The sequence below is a fragment of the Plectrocnemia conspersa genome, unplaced genomic scaffold (genome assembly GCF_051122295.1).
Source record: "Plectrocnemia conspersa isolate PC_06_02 unplaced genomic scaffold, ASM5112229v1 ptg000003l, whole genome shotgun sequence".
Taxonomy (NCBI): Eukaryota; Metazoa; Arthropoda; class Insecta; order Trichoptera; family Polycentropodidae; genus Plectrocnemia; species Plectrocnemia conspersa.
In genome coordinates, this window is record NW_028277167.1 from 25741844 (window position 1) to 25768588 (window position 26745).

The 26745-nt window shown below is 30.0% G+C and overlaps 2 protein-coding genes across 4 annotated transcripts in view; one reads left to right on the plus strand and one right to left on the minus strand.

Moving 5' to 3' along the window:
- Positions 1 to 26745, minus strand: part of LOC148237111 (lachesin-like) — a 306235-nt gene that overhangs the window by 47276 nt on the left and 232214 nt on the right. The gene's annotated exons all lie outside the window — the stretch shown is intronic.
- On the plus strand, positions 7381 to 8422 carry LOC148237112 (uncharacterized). Its single transcript, XM_088182797.1, has 2 exons — positions 7381 to 7927; positions 8361 to 8422. The coding sequence occupies exons 1-2, from the start codon at positions 7381 to 7383 to the stop codon at positions 8420 to 8422; spliced, it is 609 nt and encodes a 202-aa protein (XP_088038923.1).

Genomic DNA, 26745 nt, shown 5'->3' on the forward strand with positions numbered 1-26745 from the left:
TTAAGTTTGTCAGGTTAAAACTGAAGATTTAATTAAAAATATACAAAAAAAAAATATATTGTCTCAAACAAATTAAATCAATAGAGATTTTTAGATTACGTTCATTAGCTAATAACGGCATTGTTATAGAAGGACGTTGAGGAATCCGTCCCTGCATTCTAACGTTCGTTAATTCGTGTCGGAATTTTGAGCTTGTCAGAAAGTTGTTTAATCGATTTAAATAGAATTAGCACTATGAAATACAGATTTTCCAAATCAAAATGCGTTTTAGCAAATCAGTATCGTCACAATGATCACAAAACAAGATGGCGAATTCGGCGCGAATTTCGAAATGGCGTTTGTTGCTATGTTGTATAAAAGCAATTATCCGCCGATGAAGGAAAGCTTTTGTGTAACACGGCCGACGATTAATCAGCGCTCGGACCAGCTGCCGCTGTTTCGGTTTCATTCAAACTCATTATGACAACAAATGACCATAATAAACGCATGCAAGCGCCCCGCGGAAAACAAATCGCAACCGCCCCTTCGGACGATTCAAAACGGTCGCATTAATCATACCGACCAAGATTCATGGGTGGCCATAATTAGATTTTCGGCGCGAGGCTCTGTAAATCCGTGGATTTGGCCAACACCTAATAGGTGTCGTGAAAAGGTAATTATAAGACTTAAAGACAGACAAAGAGTAATGATAGAATAAGATTCTGATATGACTGATTATTTATTTAGGAGAAGGTTATTAAAAGAAGTTACTAAAATAACTAGAGTTGCCATACAATTAAGAATCAAATATCTTAACAATTTAATGTATAGTTATACAATAGATGTATATTACTAGTGAAAATATATTTCTTTGGCATTTCAGTGAACAGGACTTGCCTCAATTTTAAAATCAATGGCTCATATTATATAATATATTAGTTATATTGCTCTTTCACAATCACATCCAGCGTGCATTATTCTAATTTCATTCGGCTCTTTTTATTGATGTAAGATTTTACATCTCAGATTTCGATTAGCATTTAAATGTTGTAGCTATGATTTATTGCTTTTGGAATTTCGTTTCCGTTTAACGGAAGATTTCTCCGCTCTATTTATTATTCATTAATGGCTCTTTTATTCGAGTTTCATATAATTTTATACTAAAGCATATATTTTTTATCGCATCTTTTCGTAGAACGCAAAATATTTAAGCAAACTGCTTTCACTGCTTAATTATAGTGGCTAATATAATTTTAATTATTTTAGCAACTAGTAAATTAGAGGTGACGTGAGAAAAAAAATATCGAAATCATTAAATAATTTATTATCAAATAAATGGGAGGCACAGTTCGTTATTAATAAATGTACTATAAGTTACTTTACTCGTTAATAAGTTATAAGCAAAGCCAATTTTATTATGATCATATTTATTTATACTTTTATAAACGCAATATAACGCGGGGGCGAAACGGTCGTTAAATCACTGAAACTTGCCGAAAGACGAAAGGCCCCAGCCATAAAACGTGTTACGTGAAATATTAACGGCCACGTCTTCGTGGATCCTTTGAATACAAAAAAGATACCAGATGTTCAGCGGATACCATACGCTGAATTCTAAATGTCTGGAGCCAAAAGCAAAACCTTAAATTCTGCTCTTCGTTCGTTTGAATTAAGTTTAAATTTATACGTTTTTTACGTACGAGTCTCATATACTACAGCAGAACAGATATTCGGAGTGAAAATAACGATTTAATACTAATATCGTACCTGTTGAAAATAAACAGATGGTATGTATACGTATCATTAATAAAGTTCTCTATATTTATCAACTATTATTCGTACGTATTAACCACCAAATGAAGCAATACATCACGGAAGAATAGGTACTGCGCAAAGTTATAAATTCATATGCGCAACTTATGTAGCGCCTCGAGACTTACAAAACTATATATAAAGTACTTCATAAACGTAGTTTATTTTAAAACATTTAAAGAGCAACTTTCTCACACTTGCTTTATAACGAGTTTCTTAAGTATTTTCTTTATTCAAAACTTAACGCCGTTTAATTGCATAAACATCGATCGTAAGCGTCGGAGCAATAAAACTTGGAATCGATGCAAAAGTTACAAAGGGTTAATTCGACGTTTCACAAGTTAGCAGTTCGGAATTCGCTTGGTGTGTTAATTAGGGCAGAAAAACTACGAGGAAAGCTTTTAGAGAAAAGTTTGACAGAATGTTTAAAATCGAATCCGTTTACGCGTCGAAAGATAATAACCCAATAACCGCCCGGGGCAATAAAATCTAAGGGGTGCGAAATTAGGATCGGAAAATATCCCCTCAGCCAATAATTGAGATATCTAATGGCGGTGTTATTGCTCGTTATGAGTATAATAATATAATATATATGTATATATCAGTTAAATATTCATGAGATCAGCTGCGTTGAGATATCTTCGATTCAGTAGTAGCTGTCGGCAGCTCACTACCATTAAGCATCAAAGCAAAACGTTAAAAAAAACTGTTTTAAAATCATCAGATCATAAACTGTTAATTTTTTTATCTCTACTTTATGCGCAAATAAATAACAAAATTCTAATATCGTCTGTTTGCAAAATGTTGATGCACTCCTCAAATTAAATAAAAATATGATGGCAGGAACAAAACCTCTGTGGCTTCTTGATAATTTATAGTAAAACTATTTTAATTTATTTATTTATTTAATTTAAATTAAAATCATAGTGCCTTAGCAGGTTATTTTAATGCGTCATGATGGTCGAAAACAATACATAGTATTATTTCTGTAGCGACCACACACATAGGCCCTCGTTACGACCAGAAAAAATCGCATAAATAACACGCGTTTTGTTTTAACAGTAAATATTCTCCGTTAATAAGAAAATATTTTTTGGTGCGAAACGGCCACAGATATAAAAAAAATCTAAAAAAATTTACGTTGCAATGCAATACGACCATGGACAATGCCCATCAAGCGAACATCGCTATTTAAATGCGTATACCTATTTTGCCGTTCTAAGAAGCGACTGCAATCGCTGCATAATTGCGATTGGTCAGCAAGCTTTGCAGCCCTGGATACTTAAGCCTGGACCCTCTCCTCATCGGAAATCTAAAATCTCTCGGAAGTTGTCCTAGGTTACCGAGAACGGGAGGTAAAGTGACTTTGCCAGCTTCAAGCGCTTCCGAACATTGTCGGCAAATGGACCGAAGTCGGAGCTGTTCTTTCGAGCGCGAGCGGTGAGATACTACCCCTTTCGCTCTCTTGCGTGTTAACTGACGAGAGTGAGAGAGATAATGATATTGTGGTTCGCAAACTGCGATAGAACGAGTAGCACGGTTCAATTTGAGTATGCGCGTAGGCGTCCTATGGTTAACACGCACGTCGAGCGCTGCATCGTGATCACATGGTCAATTTATAATACCACATGCTTATCGGGGACTTCAACAGACTCTTACTGACATCTTTGAATATTTTAGGGCACCAAAAGAGATTAATTATATTTTTCATAGTATATTCTTCTAACAGATATCGTTATTATATTTTTTTCATATAAAATTAAATAATTAAAAAATAATTAGTGGTATTTGATTTTGTTAAAAAAAATCGTTTCGAATATGCTTATGTATTTTCCTAGATCGGTTTATAGAAATGTCACACCATAACGAATTCTTATTTAGAATCGATAGCGACAAATTCTAGGATATTCACAGATGTGGTGTTCGTATTCTGAAGTATAATTTTTATGCCTTATGGCATTTTGCAAAAGCCGACAAAGATTTTGCGTAAATTGAATATTTACGATCGAAAAGTTTTCATTGATATTGTATTGGTGAGTGAGATTATTTGGCACTGTTTTCGATCGTACGCAAATATGCCGCCTGTCGTGACAGAAGCCGCCGTCCGGACGTCATTCACGGCCGTCATCCGGACGGCATATAAAATTTGCGACAGTGTGGTCGTAACTTCGGTTCGGACAACTTCCAGAGAGTGTAGTGGAGGCATTAGAGATCATTTTTATTATAAATTACTTTAAAAATTCTATTTTTAATCAATTCACAATCATATCTATAAATAACAGTGTAATTTTTTTACTAGTAATATTTCGGTCAATGATATTATTTGTTTGTTGATTTTGAAAATGAGGCAAGTCTACTCAAAATAAAATAATTTTAATAAAAATTGAAAAGCGTGTTTGTTAGTTTCCATAGTTTCGAGGTAACAAAATTTTGAAAAAAATTGCTGTCTTACAGACTAATGGTTTTACACAGAATTGTGCTAAGAGAAGAATGCGACAGAGAAATTACAGAGAACGCAAAGGACTTGCAGTTTTAAATATTATTTAGATACCAAAGAAGCAAAGATTTTAGTATACAAAAGATTTTTTTGACACATTTCACAATGCTCTCAGTGCTACAAAAATTTGGAGAAGATTTTTGTGGTAGAATGAATGGTTTCTTCAGGAAAACGAATGAGGAAGAAGTAAAACGCGTGAAGGACCCTATTGAGAGTTTTCCTAAATCTGAAAACTACAATCTCACAATCCAAATAGAAAGTATTTAAACTATAAGTTGAAAATAATAAAAAATTAAAAATTATACGTTGATAAATGTAAGAAAAAAACACAAGCTATATTAAGGAGAAAATTTATGGGAATATTTTAAGCAACGAATTTAACACTTTCATCATCCACGTGAATGAGGAAGTGCCAAAAGTACAATTCGCTCAATATGCAAATTAAAACGTCACGCAATATTGAAGAAAAAAACAAATATAATGAAACAAAATGAGCTTCATTCAAAAGATGTCAAGCTAGCCCGAAAAGATTTACAAGAGGATAAAGCACTAGCCTCAAAAAACACAGAAAACTATTTTGCTTTTACATTTGATTTGCAAAAAGCACTACCATACCTTAAATTGACAGTTTCTGTTTCATACTATAAACGAAACACGAATGTTTAAAATCAAGTTTTCCACAATTTATACAATATATTACTACAGTTCAAACGCAAACCATTAATTATCCAACAATAACATAATATGGACTTCTCCCACTTTCAAAATCAACGGCTCATATATAAAATATTAATATTAAAAATTAAATTGGCAGCTGGTTAAAATATTTTAGGGGTACAATAAGGCACCTAAGAAAATATTGGTAAATGTCAGACAATACTTTTTAATCTTTAAGAATTGTTACCCAAAGAAATAATTGGTCAATGTAGGCAATGCGAATTGAATTGAGTTCTGAAAAAGGTACGAAATACAAATATTCGAATTCTTCGTAACTAATAGAATATTCAATATTCTAAATCTGAGTTACAACTTTTATTGAATACATGAAACTCTAATAAAATAAAACTTGAACCTTTCCGAGGAATTATATAACACAATATATAAATAGAAGCATGACTATTTTTTTTTTATTATTTATGGGAAACTACAGTTGGATCATCTTATACATACACTGTTGTCATAGGATTGGCTGAATTAAAATAAACGTGTTTCTTCGATCCGGTATCCACTTTTTGGATAACCAGCGCAAAATTTGATATTTATTTATGTTTATCCGGGTCGATATTCGCGAAAGCTTTTTGCGCCCGTTTATGGCGGGTCCTAGGAGGGTTATTTTTTTATCCGGTTATGAGCAAAGTGAAAATTTATGGCTGAGCATTTCTCATGCCGAGCTCAAAGAAAGAAACTGATCTCTCGCCGAGCGCGCTCGTCGGCAATTTCAACGGAAATTTGCGACTTCCAATTTGCATGAGGTGAAATATAAACGCATTCGAGAACTTATTTGTTCTTCATTTTTTCCGTTCCAGAATGTCGCACGCTTGGAAACTGGTATCGTTTTTCAAAGTTTAACTTGAACATTTTTTATTTAAAGAATTTAAATCAGATATAAATGCGAGCTATCTACTTATACCGAAAGTATAATCCGGCTCAAGTATGATAAAGATGTGATAACTTATTTTTTCAATGTATATTTATTTTCGTTAATAATTTTGTTATAAGCTTATTCTTGAAGAGGTTTTTAGAATTGTTTTAAGTATGAACAAAAGCTATAAATAGTTAATCTGATCCATTTTCTTTATAAATTATATGTTGAGGTAATACAGTAATGTTACCAAAAATTGCTTTTAATTTAGATTTTTCGCTTTAATTGTGTATCACAAAAATATAAAAATAGTAAGTTAAGATATTTCTTTTTTATTGTGCGATTATTAGAAATTCTCATATTTCACATATTATGCACGATTGAATTTTGTGCTACGCCTCATTTATGTAACACGCTCAATCATAAATTGCCGCAAGAGCATTGTAGTCATTCGAGTAGGTTTCGGAGTATGCTATGTGCCTGAGGGTTTAGGTGCAAAACCATTCATTACCTTAATTAACGGCCCGCAAGCTTAATCCGTCAGATTATTCATATTCGAGAACAGCTTTTCAATTAATGCGGATGCGAGGATAATAACCGACGTGCGACACAGCAACGGGTTCTTTGAATCGATTGGTGAATCGTACAACAAAAGAGATTAGGATTATAATGTAGCACGTGTAAGTAAAGTTACCGCATTCATTTACAAGCGTAATTGATTTTTTATATGTCTAATGAAGTGGTTTACTACTATATAAATATAAAACCACTGAAAGTCGACGTTCTGCTGCTTGCGCCTGTACGATTTTTGCTTTGAGGGCGACAGAAAAAAGTGGTGTGAAATTTACCATCATTTTTATCTACAAATTTTAATTATTGTAAGATCAACGTTACATATAATTGATCATTAAGAAATATATTTGTTTTAAATCTATTCGAAAGAATCGGAAATATTTTGGCTCTCTTCAAAGATTCTGATTATTATATAATAGTTTTTATATATAAATATATATATATATATATATATATATATATATATATATATATATATATATATATATATATATTTATATATATATATAATACAGTGGCGTGCGGTCCATACATGCGGTAGATGCAGTGCATGCCTTTGGATTGTAATACGATTCTAATAAATAAATATTTTTATCATTTATTTTTAATTTACGTAATTATGAAATGAAAGCGCTCAGAAAATCGGCCTCTTCGATAGAACGGCATATGCCGACTGAAGAGCGGGCGGGCGTTGTCGATACGCGTGCGCCATGCTCATCGCGAGTGTAATTTATCGCGCATGCGCAATAGAACTTTAGCCTATACACGTCATCGTATTTTGAATCTGTCTATTTCTTCAGTAATTTTTTTAATCTTTTTCAATTTAATATTGACTGTCTGAATTATTATTTTTTATTTATTTTTAGTATACTCAAATGAAAGATTTGTTTCATTATTTACGACATAAACATATTAGTTCTTTGTCATAACCCCTAATATGGACAAACAGCAAAGCAATGAATGTGGTCTCAGCCGCGATGCTAATCTGGAAAATAATTGCAATTGTCTAATTGAATCTTTACTGAAAATAAGTTTAGGTGGTCTTCCGTTTAATGAAAAGGAAATTATTAATAATAGTCCAAAACACACATCGCACTTGAATATAAAATCTAAGACTAAAACATTCAAGAGACATTTCAATAGTGAAGTATATGAAAAAATTAAGTGGATTTGTGGATATACTCATTTAGCAAAATTATTTTGTTGGTCATGTTTATTATTTTCTCAAAAACTGAATGTCTGGAATAAATTTGGATATAATGATTTAATGTATCGAAGATTTTTTCAGTGCTCAGTTGAATTACATAATAAGGAAGTTACTGCGAACAAATATATTATTTGCAAATTAATTGACGTGATTTGCATTTTATCTAAACAAGAACTTTCTTTTCGAGGACATTCTGAAAATAATAATACCGTAAATGAAGACAACTATGTTGAATTATTGTATTTTCTAAGCGAATCAGACACATTATTAAAAAAAAGTGAGAATGGATTGTCAGCTCTTGCATAAATATCAATAAAAAAAAACTTTCAGACAAATTAAAGAAAGACAATATATTATATGATGCGGTTATTGCTAACATTTGTAAGAAGGAGCGTCAAATAAAATTAATTTTCAAAAAATAAATACATCATATGCTTATAAAATAAAGAAAATAAATTTAAAAATATGGTTTTTATTCCCCCCCACCCTAACTGCATGCCCTGTTTCAAAGTAACCGCACGCCACTGATATAATAGTATCTCACTATATAGGTTTCTCACTGTTGCGAGCTACCACAGTAAGCAGGCGAACGTGTTTTCCGGACGCCCAACTTATGTGTTGCGAGCTTTATTTTTAATTTGCAGTAATACACGATCTAACATTGTAAGCGATAATAATATACTATAAAATTGCTTTTTGTGATTTTAAAGTTTGCGGTAATGCATCAGAAGACAAAGATCTCTGCCAAGATAATCTTAATGCTCAATTATAGTAGATGAGAAAAGCGACGAAAAACAAAATAAATATATAAAAAATGCTTGTTGTAACAAATTATTGAATTATATTTATTTTTAAGTGACAATTTAAAAACCACTAATTAAATTGACATCAGACGGAATCTTAGTACAATCATTTCGTTCATTAAAACCAGTTACTCGGCGTCCGTTATCGGATTACGCATTAACAAATTTGTCAAACGCCGTCACGTTTGTCGTCCCGGGTCAAATTGGATGGAAATCAGAGAGTACCACTTGAGCAAAGCCGGAAAATTCTCAGATCAACGCCGAAAAAGCAACTGTTGATTAGCCAGTAAGGTCCGTAAACTTTGCTCGGTAAACAGGGACTAACAAGCAAATACCGTCGACTTTATTCATTAATCTCCGGTTGCATATGTTTGAGGAGCCAGTCCACAAACGCGCAAACATCGTAACGAGATAGTGGCAAGCCTAAGGACACTGTCGAAACATAAACACAAACAGATAACGCCAAATACGTTAAGTAAACGGTGGCCATCATTGTTGGCGTTCGTCCGATGTGCCGGACTAACGACTCAAAAACCGGCAAAACCGGACAAACACAATCCGGACGTTGTTTGCGCAACGCGGATTATTTCTCAATACAGGCTGGCAGTAAAGAGGACCGAAGGATCTTCTGGGCAAAATTTACTTATTATTTTTTATATATTAATTTATTTAATTCAGAAGTACACTTTGTTTTGACTCACAGAATAAGAATTATTTTTTCACGTCAGCAAATTCATGTAAACATGAAAATTAAGAGAAATTTATCTGCCTAGAGACGCCGCCACAGAACCAGCCTAAGGCGACGGCAGGGCGCCCGAACACCCCAGACGCCCGCGAATCTACCCGAGACGGGGTGATCAACAGAGTTTGTTCCAGGCTTTTTTTAAAGCTTTTAGCAACTGGCCGGTGCATTTTTTTGACATCTGTTTTTTTCTATAATGTTTTAATGTCACGACAATATAATTTAATTTTAATAAATAATCAGGTTAATTGCATTTTGATCGTAGCTTTACACACATTTATCAGAAAATGTATTTCAAATATCTAATAGGTGTTTTCTGTATTTTATATGTTAGAACAAAGGACAAAACACAAAGCGGTTCACAAACGATTGTATATAGGCCATCATGACGCATTGGGAAAACCTGTCAGATCTGTAATAAAAATAAGATATGTTACTGTCAGAGTATATATAAAATATTTTAAGTTATGTAAATATATTTTTACAAACTGTTTCATTTAAATCATATTTGAATACATTTTCACCGGTAAATATTTATTTATACTAGTGAAAATATAATTTAATTAATAGGCGCTGCAGCTCTAAAATGTCTATGAAACTCTATTTGCCATTTGTAAAACGTCTATTTGCAGTTCAAACTCAAACCCAACCTCAACTAATTAAGCTGATGAAACTTGAAAAACTAACGCTAGTTTTATTTAAGTTACAGTAAATGAACGTTTGGTAACTGTTACAGTGAATGTGTAATTTTTAGTAAAGGTTTATTATCTTTAGACTAACATTTCATTTATAATTTTACTTGTCAATATCGATGAAGCTATTTATTTACACGATTGTTTGGAGCATTTTCATATTAAAAGCTATAAAATAGTTGTAAAAAGACACATGTGATGTGTCGCTTTACAAATATTTTTTTTAAAACAGAATTTGCTGCTGGCTTATAAAATTAACAAGAGGCGTTTGAGATTATAACTTTTTTAGATGTGCTACGCCTGTCAAACATAGCTTAGAGCAATATTTAATTGACTAGCATCTCTAAGATAAATTATATTTTCACCAGTAGAAATATATTTCTACTGGTAAAAATGTATTCTAATATAAATTCTATATAATATTTTTTTGCTGATAATACACATTCACTGTAACATAAACATGATTTCATATTAGATATAGATATTAGCATTTCATATTATTCATATTCTTAAAAATATTTGTATGGCATATAATTATTATCAAAGTAATGTTTGCAAGTGATTTGCGATCAAAATAATTTTTCAATCTTTTTTACTTGTACTGTAAAGTTCAATAAAATTATGACTTACTTTTAAATTTCCTGACATACTATTGTATATTCTGCCATAAAAATATGTTAGCCAACAGTTGATTTACATATTTTTATGGCCTATATTTGCGTATTATTATTTAGTATTTTTCTGTATTTTTATTTATTATTTTTTTATTGTAGAAATATTATATGTTCAAAAACGCGCATGTGTACCGTTTTGAGCGACTTAATAAAGTTTAAGTATCACCAGGGGTCATATTTGAAACTTAAAAAAAAACACCATTATGTGTTTTGTAAAAGTTTCGGCTTTTAGGCCTCTTTAGAGCCATCTTGATATATTAACTTAGCAAAAAATGGTAATAACGATATAAAATAAAAACACTGCTCAAAAAATATGATACGATTAAGTATGCGAAGAAATTTTATCCGCAAATCAGAATTTTATCAGATAATATATATTATCATTTGTACCTAATTATTAGAATACATATTTTGACAGAAAATATCTATGGTACTAAAAAATAAATAATAAGCAATAAATATTGTAATTAAGGTTGAACCATATAATAATGTATGATCTTATTAGTTAATAATAACACTAAAGAAAGTTCGTGTCATAATCGGATAATGAAGAATTTAATAGGAGAGCTGCTGTATAAGTAAAATAATTATCATATAAATATCGATGACATTAAATATTTGCTGTGTAAAAAATAGCTCAATACATTGTGTGGGTACAATACATAGTTAATGGTAACAGATGGTTATAGAAATTTTGGTTACGGTTGTTTAAGTCTAGTTCGTAAGGGTTCTAATATGACGATTTTTCTTTGACAATGGTTTTCTGAAGATTGAATAATCGACACAATCGAATAAAAAAGTTTATAGGATAGATGCGATAAACTTAAATGCTTTTAATATAGTACTTATTTTTTATAGTATTATAGCAGCAAAATTAAATTGTAATATAAAATAAAAATTATGCACTCTACCTAATATGTAAGTTAATATACAATAGTATAAAGTTTATAAAATAAAAGTTTTTTAGGTACAACAGCTACAAATCGCGACTATGTAAAACTGATTCACTCGAGTTTACTTCCTGCAAAATTGATGCATAATAAAGTTAAACAAGTTATAAATAGAAAAAGCTGCTATGCAATTATATTACAGCAAAAGCTTTTGAGCGTGAAAGCTTGTTAAGATTTTTCCTATCGAGAATCGGCCGCTCAATATCTACTTTTGTTCTCAGTACTTCAAATAAATAATGAATGAAGCAATTTAAATTTAATTTTGTCGAATCATTGAAAATCAATTAATGAGTAGTCTTATGTTCATATTAACTTAGACAAATGTTCTCGATTTGATTTGATTGGAATTTAAACATAGATAGAATGTTAGCCAGTTTCAACTGTACATAATACAATATGCAAACTTTGAGGATTCCAAGGAAATCATAAAAGAGTTTACAAACTAACATCAATCAATACTTTAATTTAAATTTGTTTTTAAATACTGTGGGACGTTAGCTACCTTTAACTACTCTTTTATTTATATAATAAAAAACCGGAAGGTTTTCGAGGAAATCGTAGGAGGGTTTAAAAACTTGTTCTTTTTCACCCGTTCACTGTCCAAACAAAAAAGGCAGCAAAGTATCTTTATTTATATAAAATTTTCGTGAAAAAAACTTTTACTTTAATGAAAATTTGATAGCCGAATTATCTACACAAGAGCGACGTAACAAATAACGATTCTTAAATTTTTAAACTTAAAACTTCGAAACACGCTTTTAATTTGTTAAGTTTTAATATTGAGGGCTTCGAGTTTGTAATTAATGGAAATGGATAGATTTTTTCGTTCAACTGAAATTATTAGGACGAAGGCGATTCACGTTGTTTATTTTTTGTCTGAGGCTTGAGATATATAAGTTTAATAAATAAATAATTTTATTTTACTTTGGGGGCAAAGATTGCTTATACAAGTAAGTAGGTTTTATTTAAATAAACTGAAAAAAGTGATTTACTTAGAAGTTATACAGTTTATATAAATTCATATGAATATTACAGATAAAAAATTATACATAAAATAAAATAAAACGGTTCTGACTAAATCTATATTTCAATTTATTCCCTTTTTGCGAGCATTTGATCGACGGCGAGCAATCACACAAGCAATTACCGTACAAGTGTGCATAATGCCTGAAAACTTAAAGAAAAAGCCTTCGTGCGAGCTAAAAGCGAGAATGGAGCGGAAAAAACAGCAATCGTGGAGATTAGGCCTTAGAAATTTTCTTTTATGGCGATAATAAGAGGAGCGCTTAGATGGAATTAAAGAAACAACCCTTATTATACCCTGAACTCATTCGATGCTATCTCTCCTCTCTCGATTTTTTCAGCTCTTTTATGTGTATTTTTATTCACTCATTCGGTGTAAGAACATAAATTTTAAATTTTACGAATCAGAAAGGATTTATAAAGTTGTGAAATTGGAAACTTGGAATTGCTACACTACCAGCAGGATATGTTTGCAGATCCCTCGGGATCCACAATGCAGCTTTTCAATATGATATCTTTCAAAATTGCATGTGATCCTTTCGTTATATATTATGACATATTATATCCATCATATAATGTAAAGCATTATAAAATAATAAGAGTAAATTTGTATTTAGATTTCATTTGAGCATACAATTTTAATGTTATTATCCTTTTCAGTCCAAGAGAGCCGAAATATCTACGCAAATTTGTTTAATTTCTTTTAATGTGTTCAGTATTTTTGTATATGCAGAAAGTGCCAACATAAAATGAATACAGTTTATTCATCTGAGGCAAATTAATAGTACCAGTTTCAATAATTCTGTTGTGTAACAAAGAAATGGTCGTGCAATTTTTTTATGATAGGGATGGCTGGCGAACTGAAAACAAAAGCAGGTATTGCCTATACAAAATTCTATTTGTATATTTTTATATTTATTCAGACAAATTTTTACCCAAATAGTTCACGAAACATGCTTCATTAAACATTGATATTACTTATAAATAATAAGTAAGTATCAATAAATATATTTATAAAAAATATAGATTATTAAAAATATATGGAATAAATTATACAGAATATTAATAAATTATATTTAATTCAGAATTAAATAAATTTCGTGTTTTTAATAAATCAAAAAAACATTTTTTAATGGTTCAACATTATTTTTTACTTATTCCACTTTTCGGTCAATATTTCAATTTCGTTAGCAAAAAATTGCCCCTTATTTACATCGTTTGAATTTAATTTTTTTCCGTCTAGAAAGTATTGCATTTACATATGAATATAAATCGCAGCTGGTAGGAGCAAGGTCTGGAGAATGAAGTAGATGAGATAAAACTTTCCAACTAATGTCTTTGATTTTATAAAGAGTCATTTTTATAGTTTTAAGTCATGGAAATATAGATTTCAAGAAATAACCTAACCCTCGAAGGGTTGAATGATAGAATACTCTTTCGATAATCAGAGGAACCAAATGATAATGAACCAGAACAAGTTAAAGAACCTCTTGAATAAACACTACATCAAGAAGATTAGTATACAGTACCGTGTACAAAGTTGATAAATAAAATTAATCAAAAGATAGCTCTTGAATACGACTTAATCGCAGAATGTGTACTCAAAGAGCTGCCACGAAAAGCGAAGGTTAAAATAACACAGATGATAAACGCAGCCTTTTGCCTGGATTATTTACATTCGAGAGATTGCAAAAGTGATAATGTTAAATTAACCAATTGGAAGTTTTAATATATTATAGGGCAAATCCACTGCTACAGCATCTAAAAACGCTAATGTCTATAGTTGAGGAGAAAAATATGATTCGTGACGATCGCTGACTTATGGGAAAACCTGATATACATATGGAATGAACGCATAAAAAGGAACTTAGTAAAAAAAATAATAAAACGTATATTGGCTAATAGGAAGAAACTTATTGCTTTTAATAGAAAATAAGCAATTTCTAAAACCCGTATAGAGCTATGGTATACAAAATATGGTCAAATCAAGATATTATACAAAGGTTTTGTTAACGAAACATGGTACGTACAAAACGCTGATTTCCATCGAGACCTTGATATGAAAGTATTACTATAAATCGTCTAGAAATATGCTTTATTGCATTAGCAAAAGCCAACGAATCACGATAATGTTGAGGACGTTATCTTTTCAACGTGGAAGATTCAACTAAACCACACAGATTGATAACATCGAAATTATGTTAGGTTAGGTTAGGTTACGTGGAAGATTCAATTGATAAAATCGAAATTATGTTGGGTTAGATTAGGTTAGGTTACGTGGAAGATTGATAAAAACCACACAGATTGATAAAAACGAAATTATGTTAGGTATCAATGGTAAAGATAACAAGTGATATAACGTTAGCATATGTACTTAAGCAATTTACTTTAAATATGAAGTTAAACGGGTGTTAGTAATTTTCATGTCTTAAAAATTGTTTTCTACCATGTTTCAAAGTCTTTTTACAAAATAAGAACGTGTTTATATTTACATACACGTCAGAAAATTCTGTCAACGAGTTGCTTTCCTTAAGAAACTTAAATCCCTGCGAGCTGTGCAAGTTGGCTGCTGTAAATGGCGCGTTTGTGTATTTGCCTGCTCGAAAAGCCCTAAAGCGGATGCAAAGCCGGAAAGTGAGCAAAGCACGCGGATATTCATCCGATATACGAATTCAATTTATTCCGATTACAGAAATCTTTTTAACCGGCTCTCTATATCGATGAAGTATAATAGTAAGTAGCGCAAAAAAAGTTTTCTCTCTCCTCCGGCATCGGAGGTATGTGATTTCTCGCGGGAGCTGGCCGACGTTTTCCAACCGAAACATTGTTCCGTATTCACATTTCCGGTAGACGGACGTCTATATACGGCGCTGGCGTCGCGCGAATCTGCTGGGAATTAAAAATCGATTTTTTTTGTGCAAAAATATCGGTTTTTTATATCTGAATAACTTATTTTTTGCCGGTTTATTTAGATTCACCGTTTTATTGTGTAATTAGATACAGCTTTTTGCCTCAGAACACGCGCTTGCTTTGATTCTTGGATACATTTATGACCCATCTCTGTATGTTTTTAATGATAACATATACAGATATCTTTTATATTTTGTTATAAGAGTAACGATGTTAGGGAATCTTTACTATAAAGACCTACAGAGTTGCTTAATAAATTATTATATAAGTTTTTATTTTTATTTATATTAATTTAGTGTATAAATCAGATAGTGGTCCGCATGACTATCTGGACATAATTTGTATTTTTTAGTTTATTCTAAAAAAAATTCGATCATGAATGAAAATTTTCCTTGATATATTACAATAAATTAACGATATGTAATTTAAAAAAAAAAACTATTATTCTTATTGATTTTTTAAAAATTAATATTAACGTAAACAATCAGGAAAATCATGTTCTAAAAATCTAGATGTGCACCATTGCGTTGAAAGCATTGTTTGAATTTGGAGCTCAATAATTATCCTAAGTGCTTACTTTAATATGAATTAAAAAAATTGATAAGATTTATAAATTTTTTTTAATAATTTATTTCAAACCACTCATATTTATGGCCCACCCTGTAACAAGAGAAAAGTAATGGAGTCATCTCTATGTATCATATAATGTACGTTTCTCCGTGTATAATGCTTAACATGATTAATGAATCAGAGTTTCTACAGTCTTAGTTAGGTACCATTAGGAAGAACATTCAAACTGGAGGCGGTGAGAAGAAAATATACGAAATAGCAAGAAAATATGATTTGAGCTACTTGGATCTATTGTGTGGTTTGATAGCTTATCTAAAGAAGCCAAACTTTGAAACTTGGAAATCACTTGCAGTCAAAACACTGAGTCGAAATATGCAAAAACAAGTATTTGTTTTAACAAAAATGACTGTTAAAGATTAGTCTTGATTGAAAGCTACTTATCTAATAGCACTTCAGATCGTGAAAAGTAAAAAGCCGTATACAATTGAAAAATCTTTGCTTAAGCCATATATGTTACAAGCATATGAAGAAGTTTTACGAAAAAAGGCTGTTTGGCAACTAAAAGCAATTTTTATGTCCGTTTTTTTTACACCAGCAAGCGCAGAATTAAAAAATTCAAGTTGAAAAAATGCTGAAAAACTTGCTATTTCATTAAATTTAGTTTAACAAATCAATATACATTAGTAAAAAGTGTTAAGAAGAGTTAAGGAAAGATATAAATCTGAGATTATTGAAGCGCTTAATAATTATTTCCTAGAGCATGAAATTTAGTGAAAAAAATGTATTGGGATATATATGAAGGTGCTGCAAATATTACGTGATATATATCAGGAGTTGTTGCAAAAGTGAAAAATTTTAGTTACACAAACATTTTGTCTACACACTGCATTATACATAGTAAGCAACTTGGGGAAGAAAAAAATGCCCCCAGAATTACAACAAGTATTATCAGATGTTATTAAGATCATAAATTCAATTTTTTATAATGATAAGGCGCTAAATTATTGCTTGTTTTGGACACTTTGTAAAGAAATGTGTTCCAAATATACTCAGCTTTTTCTTTACGCTAAGGTGAGGGGCAAAATATTATATTTAACAACAAAATAATCAGAAATTTCAAGAACTTGTATCTGACGATCTGCTTGCAAACATGACAGATATTTTTTCGCTGTTAAATAAACTAAATATATTTGCGAGGACAATTTAAAAACGTGTTTTCACTACAAGGTAAAACGGATGCTTTTAAAAATAAAAAAATGTGGAAAACGCGATTGGCTAAAAAAATTTTGATGACTGAAAGAAAAGGATGTTAACTTGCATATGATTATTCCACAACACTTAAAAACTTTTGGTCATTATTACCCAAAGAAAGAAAATTACAGTCATCGTTAAATTTCGATAAAACATAAAAAATATAAATTTAATGAGTATTAATGAAAAATAGCTTCATAGTAATACCATAAAAATGAAAACCTTTTCTGAGTGAAAAAGCAATGAAAATTTTGATCCAATTTTCGGCAACATATTTTTGTAAAAAAACATTTTTATCAGTCACAATAATTAAAACTATGTATCGAACTAACCTTTAAATAAGAACGGCTTTTCCATGAAAAACCCATGAACTTATTTCAGAAACAAATATCACACAAAAAATGGGTATAGGCTTAATTTATTTTAGATTAAATAAACTAACTTAAAGAACTTTGTTACAAATAAAAAAAAATTTTGATTAAATAAAAATTGATGATTTGTTATAATTAAATAAGCACTTATAATTTTATTGTATTAAATAGATGCATTGCGTAATAATGCAATTTAATTTATTTTATAAATGTATAAATAAAAAAAAAAATTCTAGACGTAAAATTCGACGTCAAAAAGGTTGGCGACCGCTGGTTTAAATGTAAGAGTAAATGCGTATTACTAGGAAAAATATAATTTCATTAAATTAAAACGTATTAAGCAAACGATTTACAATTTCACTGATCCGTATCAATAAAATTGTAATGTTTACAAACGGATATTTTTGTACATTTGACAAAATACTACAATATTTTAAATTAATTAAAATTAAAACCAAACCTAGTTAAAACGAATAAAGTAAATTCAAGTACTAAAACTTTACTTAGTTTTTAAACTTTCATTAGGTCATTCAGGAGTTTGATTAATTTATTTCGGTTAGATCTGGTTATAAACAGAAAATGGACAACTGTCAAATTGAGTTACAAAGATATTTTAGAGCAGCATATAATTTCACTAGTATGAAGTGTATTTGGATATAATTTCGCTGAAACGCCAGTGGAAATGTAACTAAACTGGTATTATACATTCACTGTAACATAGACAAGAAAATATTACTTAAAATAAACATTATAAAATACATTATTTGTATGTTTACATACATATATACATAGATCAAAAGGCGACTCTTCAGAAAGAGTACACAAATTTGACTATAATGCATAGATGCTACAATTTTTTTTTATATTAACAGCAGTTTTAAATATGGCAATACAATTTGTACAATATTGTAAATTCAGTATGACTGTTAGCAGGACAATCAAAGGTAAAGCTATCGCTTTTTTTAGCTCTTAAGAGTCATCTCAGTTGATTTAGCTTAGCTCCTCTTGATGGGAGTTTGCCCAAACACTCATTATTCCAAAAGTCAAAAGTAAAGGAATATTGCAGCGTAATAGCGAATATACTATCGAGCAATGGGAAAAGTATAGCGTCCCTTTTAGTATTATATTTGATCTTCTGAACAATGCTAATGATTCGGGACGGAACCAAATTTTTTGATTTTGTGTAAGAGTAATTAAAAAAAAGATGTGAATATTGCAAATATGGCAACCCTTCTGTACAGCTCAAAAATGCTTAGTACCTACTTAGTAAAAATGTCCAGGAATAGTTAAAGTATGGCCCAACGGTTTAATACTTTTAATAGAGTTACATGCATAATTATTTATTTGTTTGTAAATCGGTAATGCTTTGATTCTTTAATTAAGGATACAAAGCTATTAGTTTTATTACCCAATAAATTAATTTTACATAACATAATTCAATGCACTATTTGGTGTGAATTTAACAAAACAGAAATGGGGAAAATAGCTATATATTCTAAGATATTAATGTACGACTTAGTAAAATTTAAAATTAGTTTTATTTAATATAATTTACATTATTATGAAGAATTTGGTGAAACATAGATTTATATCATGGGCTAACAGGGTGACTAAATTTTTTCAGGGTCCTAAAGTACAACTTAGCATTATATATAATAGATATATTGCCATCTTATTTACTGTTTTTTTTCAACAAAAATACATTTATTTTGTATAAAATATTTAAAAAATAAAAACCACTTTATTATTTCAGAAGGATTTACAAAATATGATAATGTAGTACTACTACAGGATTAAAATATTGTTTAATATTTTAAAATATTTGTGGTTTCTATAACTATTATGTATTAAAAAAAATGGTTTATTTGCATTTCTCTCAAAAAGGGATTTTACTAAAAAAATATTTAACATTAAGATTTACTTTTTATATTTACACACACGACTTTAATAAGAACCACATATATATTATTGTATTTCCAAAAGTTTATGTGGTTATTATTAGTTGTATAAAAGATTTGTTGCGTTTAATGAAAGAATAATTATCATAAAACAATAACAATGAGAATGGCGCAATGAAGAGACAATAAAAACAATATTAAAAATGGAATCGCGTAATTAACTCCTGAAATTTGCATAGCCAAGTCCCCTTGCGCCAATAAGAAAGGACTTAAAAAAATTAAAAGCACATTTGGTTGATATATTTTTCGTGTATCATCTTCGTGCCAGATTTTTACCATGAAAATGTGTTTTTTTATTAGATTAATGATATGTATAAGTAAGCAGCGTTGAGAGATTAAAATTGCTCCAAAATGTGAGATTTTTCTTACATGGGGCTAAAAGATAACAAGTCAAAGAGAAGCCGTAAATTATAAAAAAATAAAAAAAGGAACTCAAGAGTGAGGCAATCGAGTTTGAGCCTGAGTTTGCTTAGCCATATTTGATTTGGTCCAACTCAATGTTTTCAATCTAATCTTGCGGCTAATAGAAATTTACTGAGCTGCTCTTATACAAAGTGCGAGTGTATATTTATACATATGTATATATTCATATATGTACCTATATATATACGTCGCTTTAAATATATTTTATCATATACTATTATCTGTTTTACACATATAAATTGACAACCATGGTTGATTCTGCATGTCAGCAATCTATTGATTTTGAAAAGCATTACATTTTACGTTAAAAGTACAGTAAAGTGCTACATAAGGTTCTTGGTAAAGATTAGATAACACTGCCAGGTCCATTCAATTAATTAATTAGACTACCCCAATCCATTAAAGAACATTGGACGATTTGATAAACAAAGACAGGTCTCAAAACAAAGATTGCAAGCATAATTTTTATTTAATTTAGAGATTAAATCTGCAGGTCTCGAACGTTTAAACAAATTTAAGCACGAGAGTCTAAATATTACGCTATTAAGTCATAAATGTCGACGGGTATCTCAATTTGAAATGCGACTCATATTTGCACAAATTTTTCGGCTAATTTCTAAACTGTAATGATTTTTAATTAATTTATATACAATAAACTCTAAAGGTTTCGTACAAAACTGTAAGGCGTAGACCGAGACATTAACATTTAGATGCTTAAAAATATAATAGTTTGTTAAAAAGTACTTTGGAAGTTGAGGAAGCTGTAGCAAATTTGCCTTATATCTGACTATATAAAATCTTATTATTTTAATATATATATATTTATATATATTTAGGTATTAGACCTATGTCACGTATCACTAAATATATATTTATTGGAGTTGATTTATAAATTTATATTTTTAAATGTCGTAACTATATTTCATTAAATAAAGAAATATATTTTTTTTGTGAATAATGTCGATGGCAAAAGAAATGGTCTTACAAAATCAAGTTACAGAAGCTACTCAGGCCAGAGAATAAACAAAGGTTTAACCAGAAGAATAAATATCAAATATGTTTTCTCTATATTCTCTCTTATATTTAATATATACATATATATTTAAGTCTAAAAGACTGACTTACTTATACTTGTAATATGTTTCTTAATCTTGAGTTAGATTGTCTCGAGAGACGGATTTATAGAACCTCTTATCATGAATCTAGACGGCATTATGAATTTTATGTTTAATCAGATTAGTACATATTCTCTTTAAATTTATTAACCTTAAAAGATAATTTAACTCGAATATATCTACGGTGTAGTGAATCGAATTTTAAGCAATCTAATACTAACATAACATTTTTTTATTCCACTTCACCCATTACGTACGTATATTTGAAACCATACAATCTAATATTTTCTTTCATATCGTAAATGGCTTATATGCGAGTTCTCTTTATTGAACTTTATTTGATGTTTTCTCTCGAGACCCAATCGATTGTTTCACGTATCATGAAACAAATTTATTCTTCAGAGCATCGAAGCGATCCCTGGCTAGAACCAGCTGTCCCTGTAATATATTCCCCAAGAATAGAATAGAAAAAATAACGAATAACCCATAATTTAACGGGACAGATATCAAATATGGCGATAAAGTGGACAGAGTCCAGGGTTGCAGGGGAGAAAAATTCGAAAAGAAGAAAACCCCTTTCCAAACTCTCGCCATAAAACGAGAGGGGCCTTCGCGAAATGCAATAGAATGTATTAAACCTCCTGAGGCGGGCTGGGCCAACCATAAATCTCAAACTTAAATAAATTTTCACAGAGGGGAAATATATGTATGTATGTATAAAAAAAATGCCGAGGAAACTGTGGAAAATCGCCTGTGCATCGCTTCGATCTCACTCTTTGATTTATATAAAGACATCTGTATTTGGACTGAAAGGAGATTGCGCTAAGAACTAATCTTAAAGTGAAGGATAGTGTAGTTATTGACCTTTTGCACTTGCAAGAATATTGAACCATAATATATCACGAGTGTAATGCAATTTAGTAGATGCTACATATTTTTTTATATAAGTTTATATACGCTAAAGATGTTTTTCTTTAAATATTTTTTTGTATACAAATCACAGGTACAACCTTTTACAGTTAAATATCAAATAAAATAATAATAATAATTAATTGTCAAGTAAATAACGTTGGAAAGCTGTCTGCGTAAAACCTTCGTTTGCAGCAATTAAAATTTGAAATAAAACTCTTGGAACTTTTATAATTAGCAACTCGCGATTTAAATAGACTGTTATTTTTTTGTAAAAATAAACATGTTTTTAATTCCAATTATATTTTTTATTAAATATTATGACATAAATGCAATATTTATGTACATAAATAAATAACCTAATACACATACGTGAAACACAATTTTATATCAAATATAATTGATAGTTTATCTATATTTAAGAATATTGTTAATAAATTAATTTTGTGTACAAAATGAATTATATTTTTGATTGGTAATAAGTAAGAAAATTATCGGGTAATTATAATAAAATTGCTCTAATTTAGATTTTTACAGATATGATTTTACAATATAAACATAGATAATAATATCTTTGGTTTAAAAAAGCAATGCTTAACTAAGCATCTCACAACTATAATAGAACAAGTTAAAATAATATATAGCTCCTGCTATATTTCAATTATTTTTATTTATTTTTGTTAAAATTGAATTGTATATATTTGCCTAAATGTTAAATATGCGTTAGTATATCAAATTATACGGTGACATAAAATATATATTTTTTCTTTGTGCTATAAAAAAATATATGGATAAATGTGGCTTCATAATTTTATATATAAATCAGTTTATATATTATATTTTTGTCACATACTAATATCTAATAAAATCAAAAACTTATTGCATCAGTGATCTGTTCAACGAAAATGATTTTGCTTTACTATAACCATTAGAAATCACCAAGCCATGCAGACTTTAACTTTTTAAATGCCTCAGACTTTTTAGTGAGTCACCAGTTATTAATCTTCACGGGTCAATAATTTTTTCTATAAATAAATATAAAATACTTGATTTACTCATAAATGAAGCTAGTACAATAATCTTTAATAATTAAAAAAATAAAATTTATAAATCATTTGCTAACTTGTTTTAAAAAAACAAATTGTAATAAAATTAATTAACAAATGACTCACAAATGAGTCGCTGGCGTTTAAGTAGTTAAAAAACTATCAAGTACTACAACAATCTTTAAAATATTTTTCGTAAGCTTCATAACTGATCTACAAATAAAATAATGAACCGAAATAAACACGGTTAAACTATCCTTTGTAACTATCGGACGGCCACCTTAAATTTGTACCACAAAAAAGGGTTGGAATTAGAGTTGAAACTATAACGTCGTATATAAATTTGCTTTATCATATCTGTCTGAGGTTACATGAAATAGCATTACAAAAAAAATGTGATCATTTCGCGGATTCTCAAGACTTGTCCTTAAGACCGGATTATATCTGTACATATTTAATTTTTTTATATATTTGTACAACACTCTACTTTTATAGTTTCTAACTGACTACAAAAATTACAGTCAGAATAAAGCAATTTTTTTACCAATTCAGCGCTAATTTATTTCAGATCAACTTAAGATATTTTTAAAAAATATTTTAAACTACTTAAAAATATATATATGTAAATATTTATATTTCTTTCGCATAAAAATTTAGATTTAAAACAAAATTGCTAATAAACTATTGATTTGACATTTCTTATACGATTTTTTTTATGAATACAGAACATATTGTTATTAACATAAAATATAGAATTTTAAATATAATATAATTTTAGCGAGGCTTAGCGAGATGCAATTATAATAAATTTATCAGTATTTAGGCTATAGCTGACTTTTGAGCTCGGTCGACGAAGGGATTAAACAATCATTGACTCACTAGTAGCAGATTTTTATTTATTGTGAATCAAATACTAGATGTGTCTTACAAATCATGAGCTAGGTTAAACACGAGCTACATACAAGATTGAGTGTAATACATAGTTTGTGTGTAATAGAACAAGTGAATATGACAGTTTTAAAGTCAGAGAATAAATATTTTTGAAGCGCATTTTATTTTTAATATAATATAATCAATACTTAATAAGATTTAGTAAGAAGTCATATATCAGAATTTATTAAGAAATAAAACACTACAACTAGCCACATATCATTTATAAAGGCCGCATATTTGAGACTAACTGTCAAGGTCGGTTAACGAGAAGATTAATTACCCGTCAACCCACCAGTAGGGATTGCAATACCGATTGAGTATTAAAGCAAACATCGACATTAGATACTACCGGTATTTCAAAATGAAATACCAGAAATACAGAATAATATATTTTTATAAAACAAAGATGCCCATATTGCTCGAAAGTAGAAGTACAGAATAAAATAATGCTCATTGTGGGGGATTAGCTCAAGTAGTGTTATAAAAATAAAATAATATTATGCAGTATTTACGTATTTTTTATAAGCGATCTTTATAAATTTACTGATCAATAACATCTTTAACAAAATTAGAATATATTCACACGAAAACAGCGACCGGTGGCGCTTCGTCCGCCAATCGCATTCAAAACCATGAAGTGTTATGTTGCGTAATAAATCTTCAAAAAATATAATTTGGTTATGTTTAGCGCCAAAGTATTTTACATCACAAATTTACATGTACAAATAAATGCAAAGGTAAGCACCCATTTCGTATAAAGAAATAAAACTCTCAATTTTAATAATTGGTGTGTGAATTAATATAAAAAAAATAATATATAGAAACATATTTGAATGAGATTGGCGGACGAGGCGCCACCGGTCGCTGTTTTCCCGCCTTGATCAAGCAAAGAAAGTGTTACTCTCGCCACCGCCATGTCAGTGATAAAATAACTCACCCCACACAGCATAATAGGGTTCTTTAACCAACATTATGTATTGATCTCCACGAAGAGATTTCGTCTTTTATTCAGACAATTTTCTTTCATTAAGATATTATATTTGTATTTAAATTTTCAATACCATAAAACTGCATCAGATCCGTTAGATATACCCACGTGTTTATTAAGTCACCCTTTGTGGTCGTTTCCTACAGCCCCCCATTCTGGGGCGCCCGTCGGCGCACAAAGTTGCGGTAATATTTCTTCACAAAGCAAAACCCTTCGGGCGAGCTCCGCAGCCGTAAACTAGGCTTAAACAAGTTAAAAGCACAAAGGCAAGAAATTAAGGATAAAAAATCTTGATTCGGAGGTCTACGAATAAATGAGGGGCGGTTTCGGAGCCACCTCCCCGCCGAGCTTCGCCCACCCTTCGAGTGCTCTCTGAGAAGAAGAAGGAGGCGTTTTTACAAAAGTAACTTTATACGCGTACAACAGTTTAATAAAACAGTATAACTCGATTATGGTGACTTTGGAATTTACGACACTTTGCCTCCGACAGCAGCCGGGCATGTCGGATCAGTTTGAGTTTGAGTATAAATTATGCGGTTAAGCATGGAAAAAAAAAGAAACAGCGCTGAGATAAACTAACTACTGTGAGTTGTTAAACGGAGGAAAAACTAATTAAGACGTTTTAATTATTAAATAGTAAATCGTGTACTGCGATAAATTTATACGAGGTACTAAATACAACATGAAATTGAAATATGATATGTTTTTAAATGAAAATTTTAATTAATATCGATTTTTAGATTTTAATTTGAGACGGTAAACAGTGTTACAGATAACAGACATGTTAATATTATGAAACTTAAGCATACCCACATAATAATAGAACTAAGTTCTTTGTTTTCAGTGATTCATTAATTTTATTAAGTATTTTATACCACGCCTCACATATTTTCTATCGAATTTATATCCAGGCTGTTTCATTGCCATTGCAATACTTGTATCTACTTTTTCTGCAGAATTTTTGGCACTATGCCAAAGGATTATATGATACCATTAATTGATTTGAGGTTTCAGACGTGTTTAAAATATTTTTGTGTACTAATCATGTATAATTGCATCTTTTACAATGTATTGTATAATAGAAACGTCCTGAATCGTGGACATAAAATACGTTCTATTGCATAACTTTAGAAGCTTAATGGGTAATGCTGCAAAATCCGGCTTAAATATATATTATTCGTGTATAGTTTCGCAAATATTTATTTTATGTTAGATATATTTTACACATATAATACTTTAGGCTAGTGTAGGCCGTGTAAATCGTCGAAGAGTCGTTAGTCATATAAAATATTTTATATTCCTGGCTAGTCTTATACATGATTTTCAGTCTAATTAAAAGATTTAAGCTCAGGAGCTGCTCAACTGGCAAAGCTCGACCGACAAAATCTAAATAGTATTGAATTTTCTCTGCAAAACCTTCGCTTTTATATTGTCAATTATTTTCTAGCAAGCTATTGTAAATCTAAATAATATTTGTCCCAATTTACTAGCCTCATAAGCTTTACATGCCGTTTTATTCTGTACTAAACCTGACGCGTTTATTAATATAAGTAAAAAGTTTTTATGTACGATAAAAACTAGAAAATAATGTAAACTTAGTTATGGATAGCTCTATTATAAAAATTGGCAATAATATAAAATATTTAGGAGTAATTGTATATAAAAAAATAAATTTTAATGAACATTTTAATTACATATTAAAAAATAGGTATAATTTCAGAATGAAAAATATTTTAA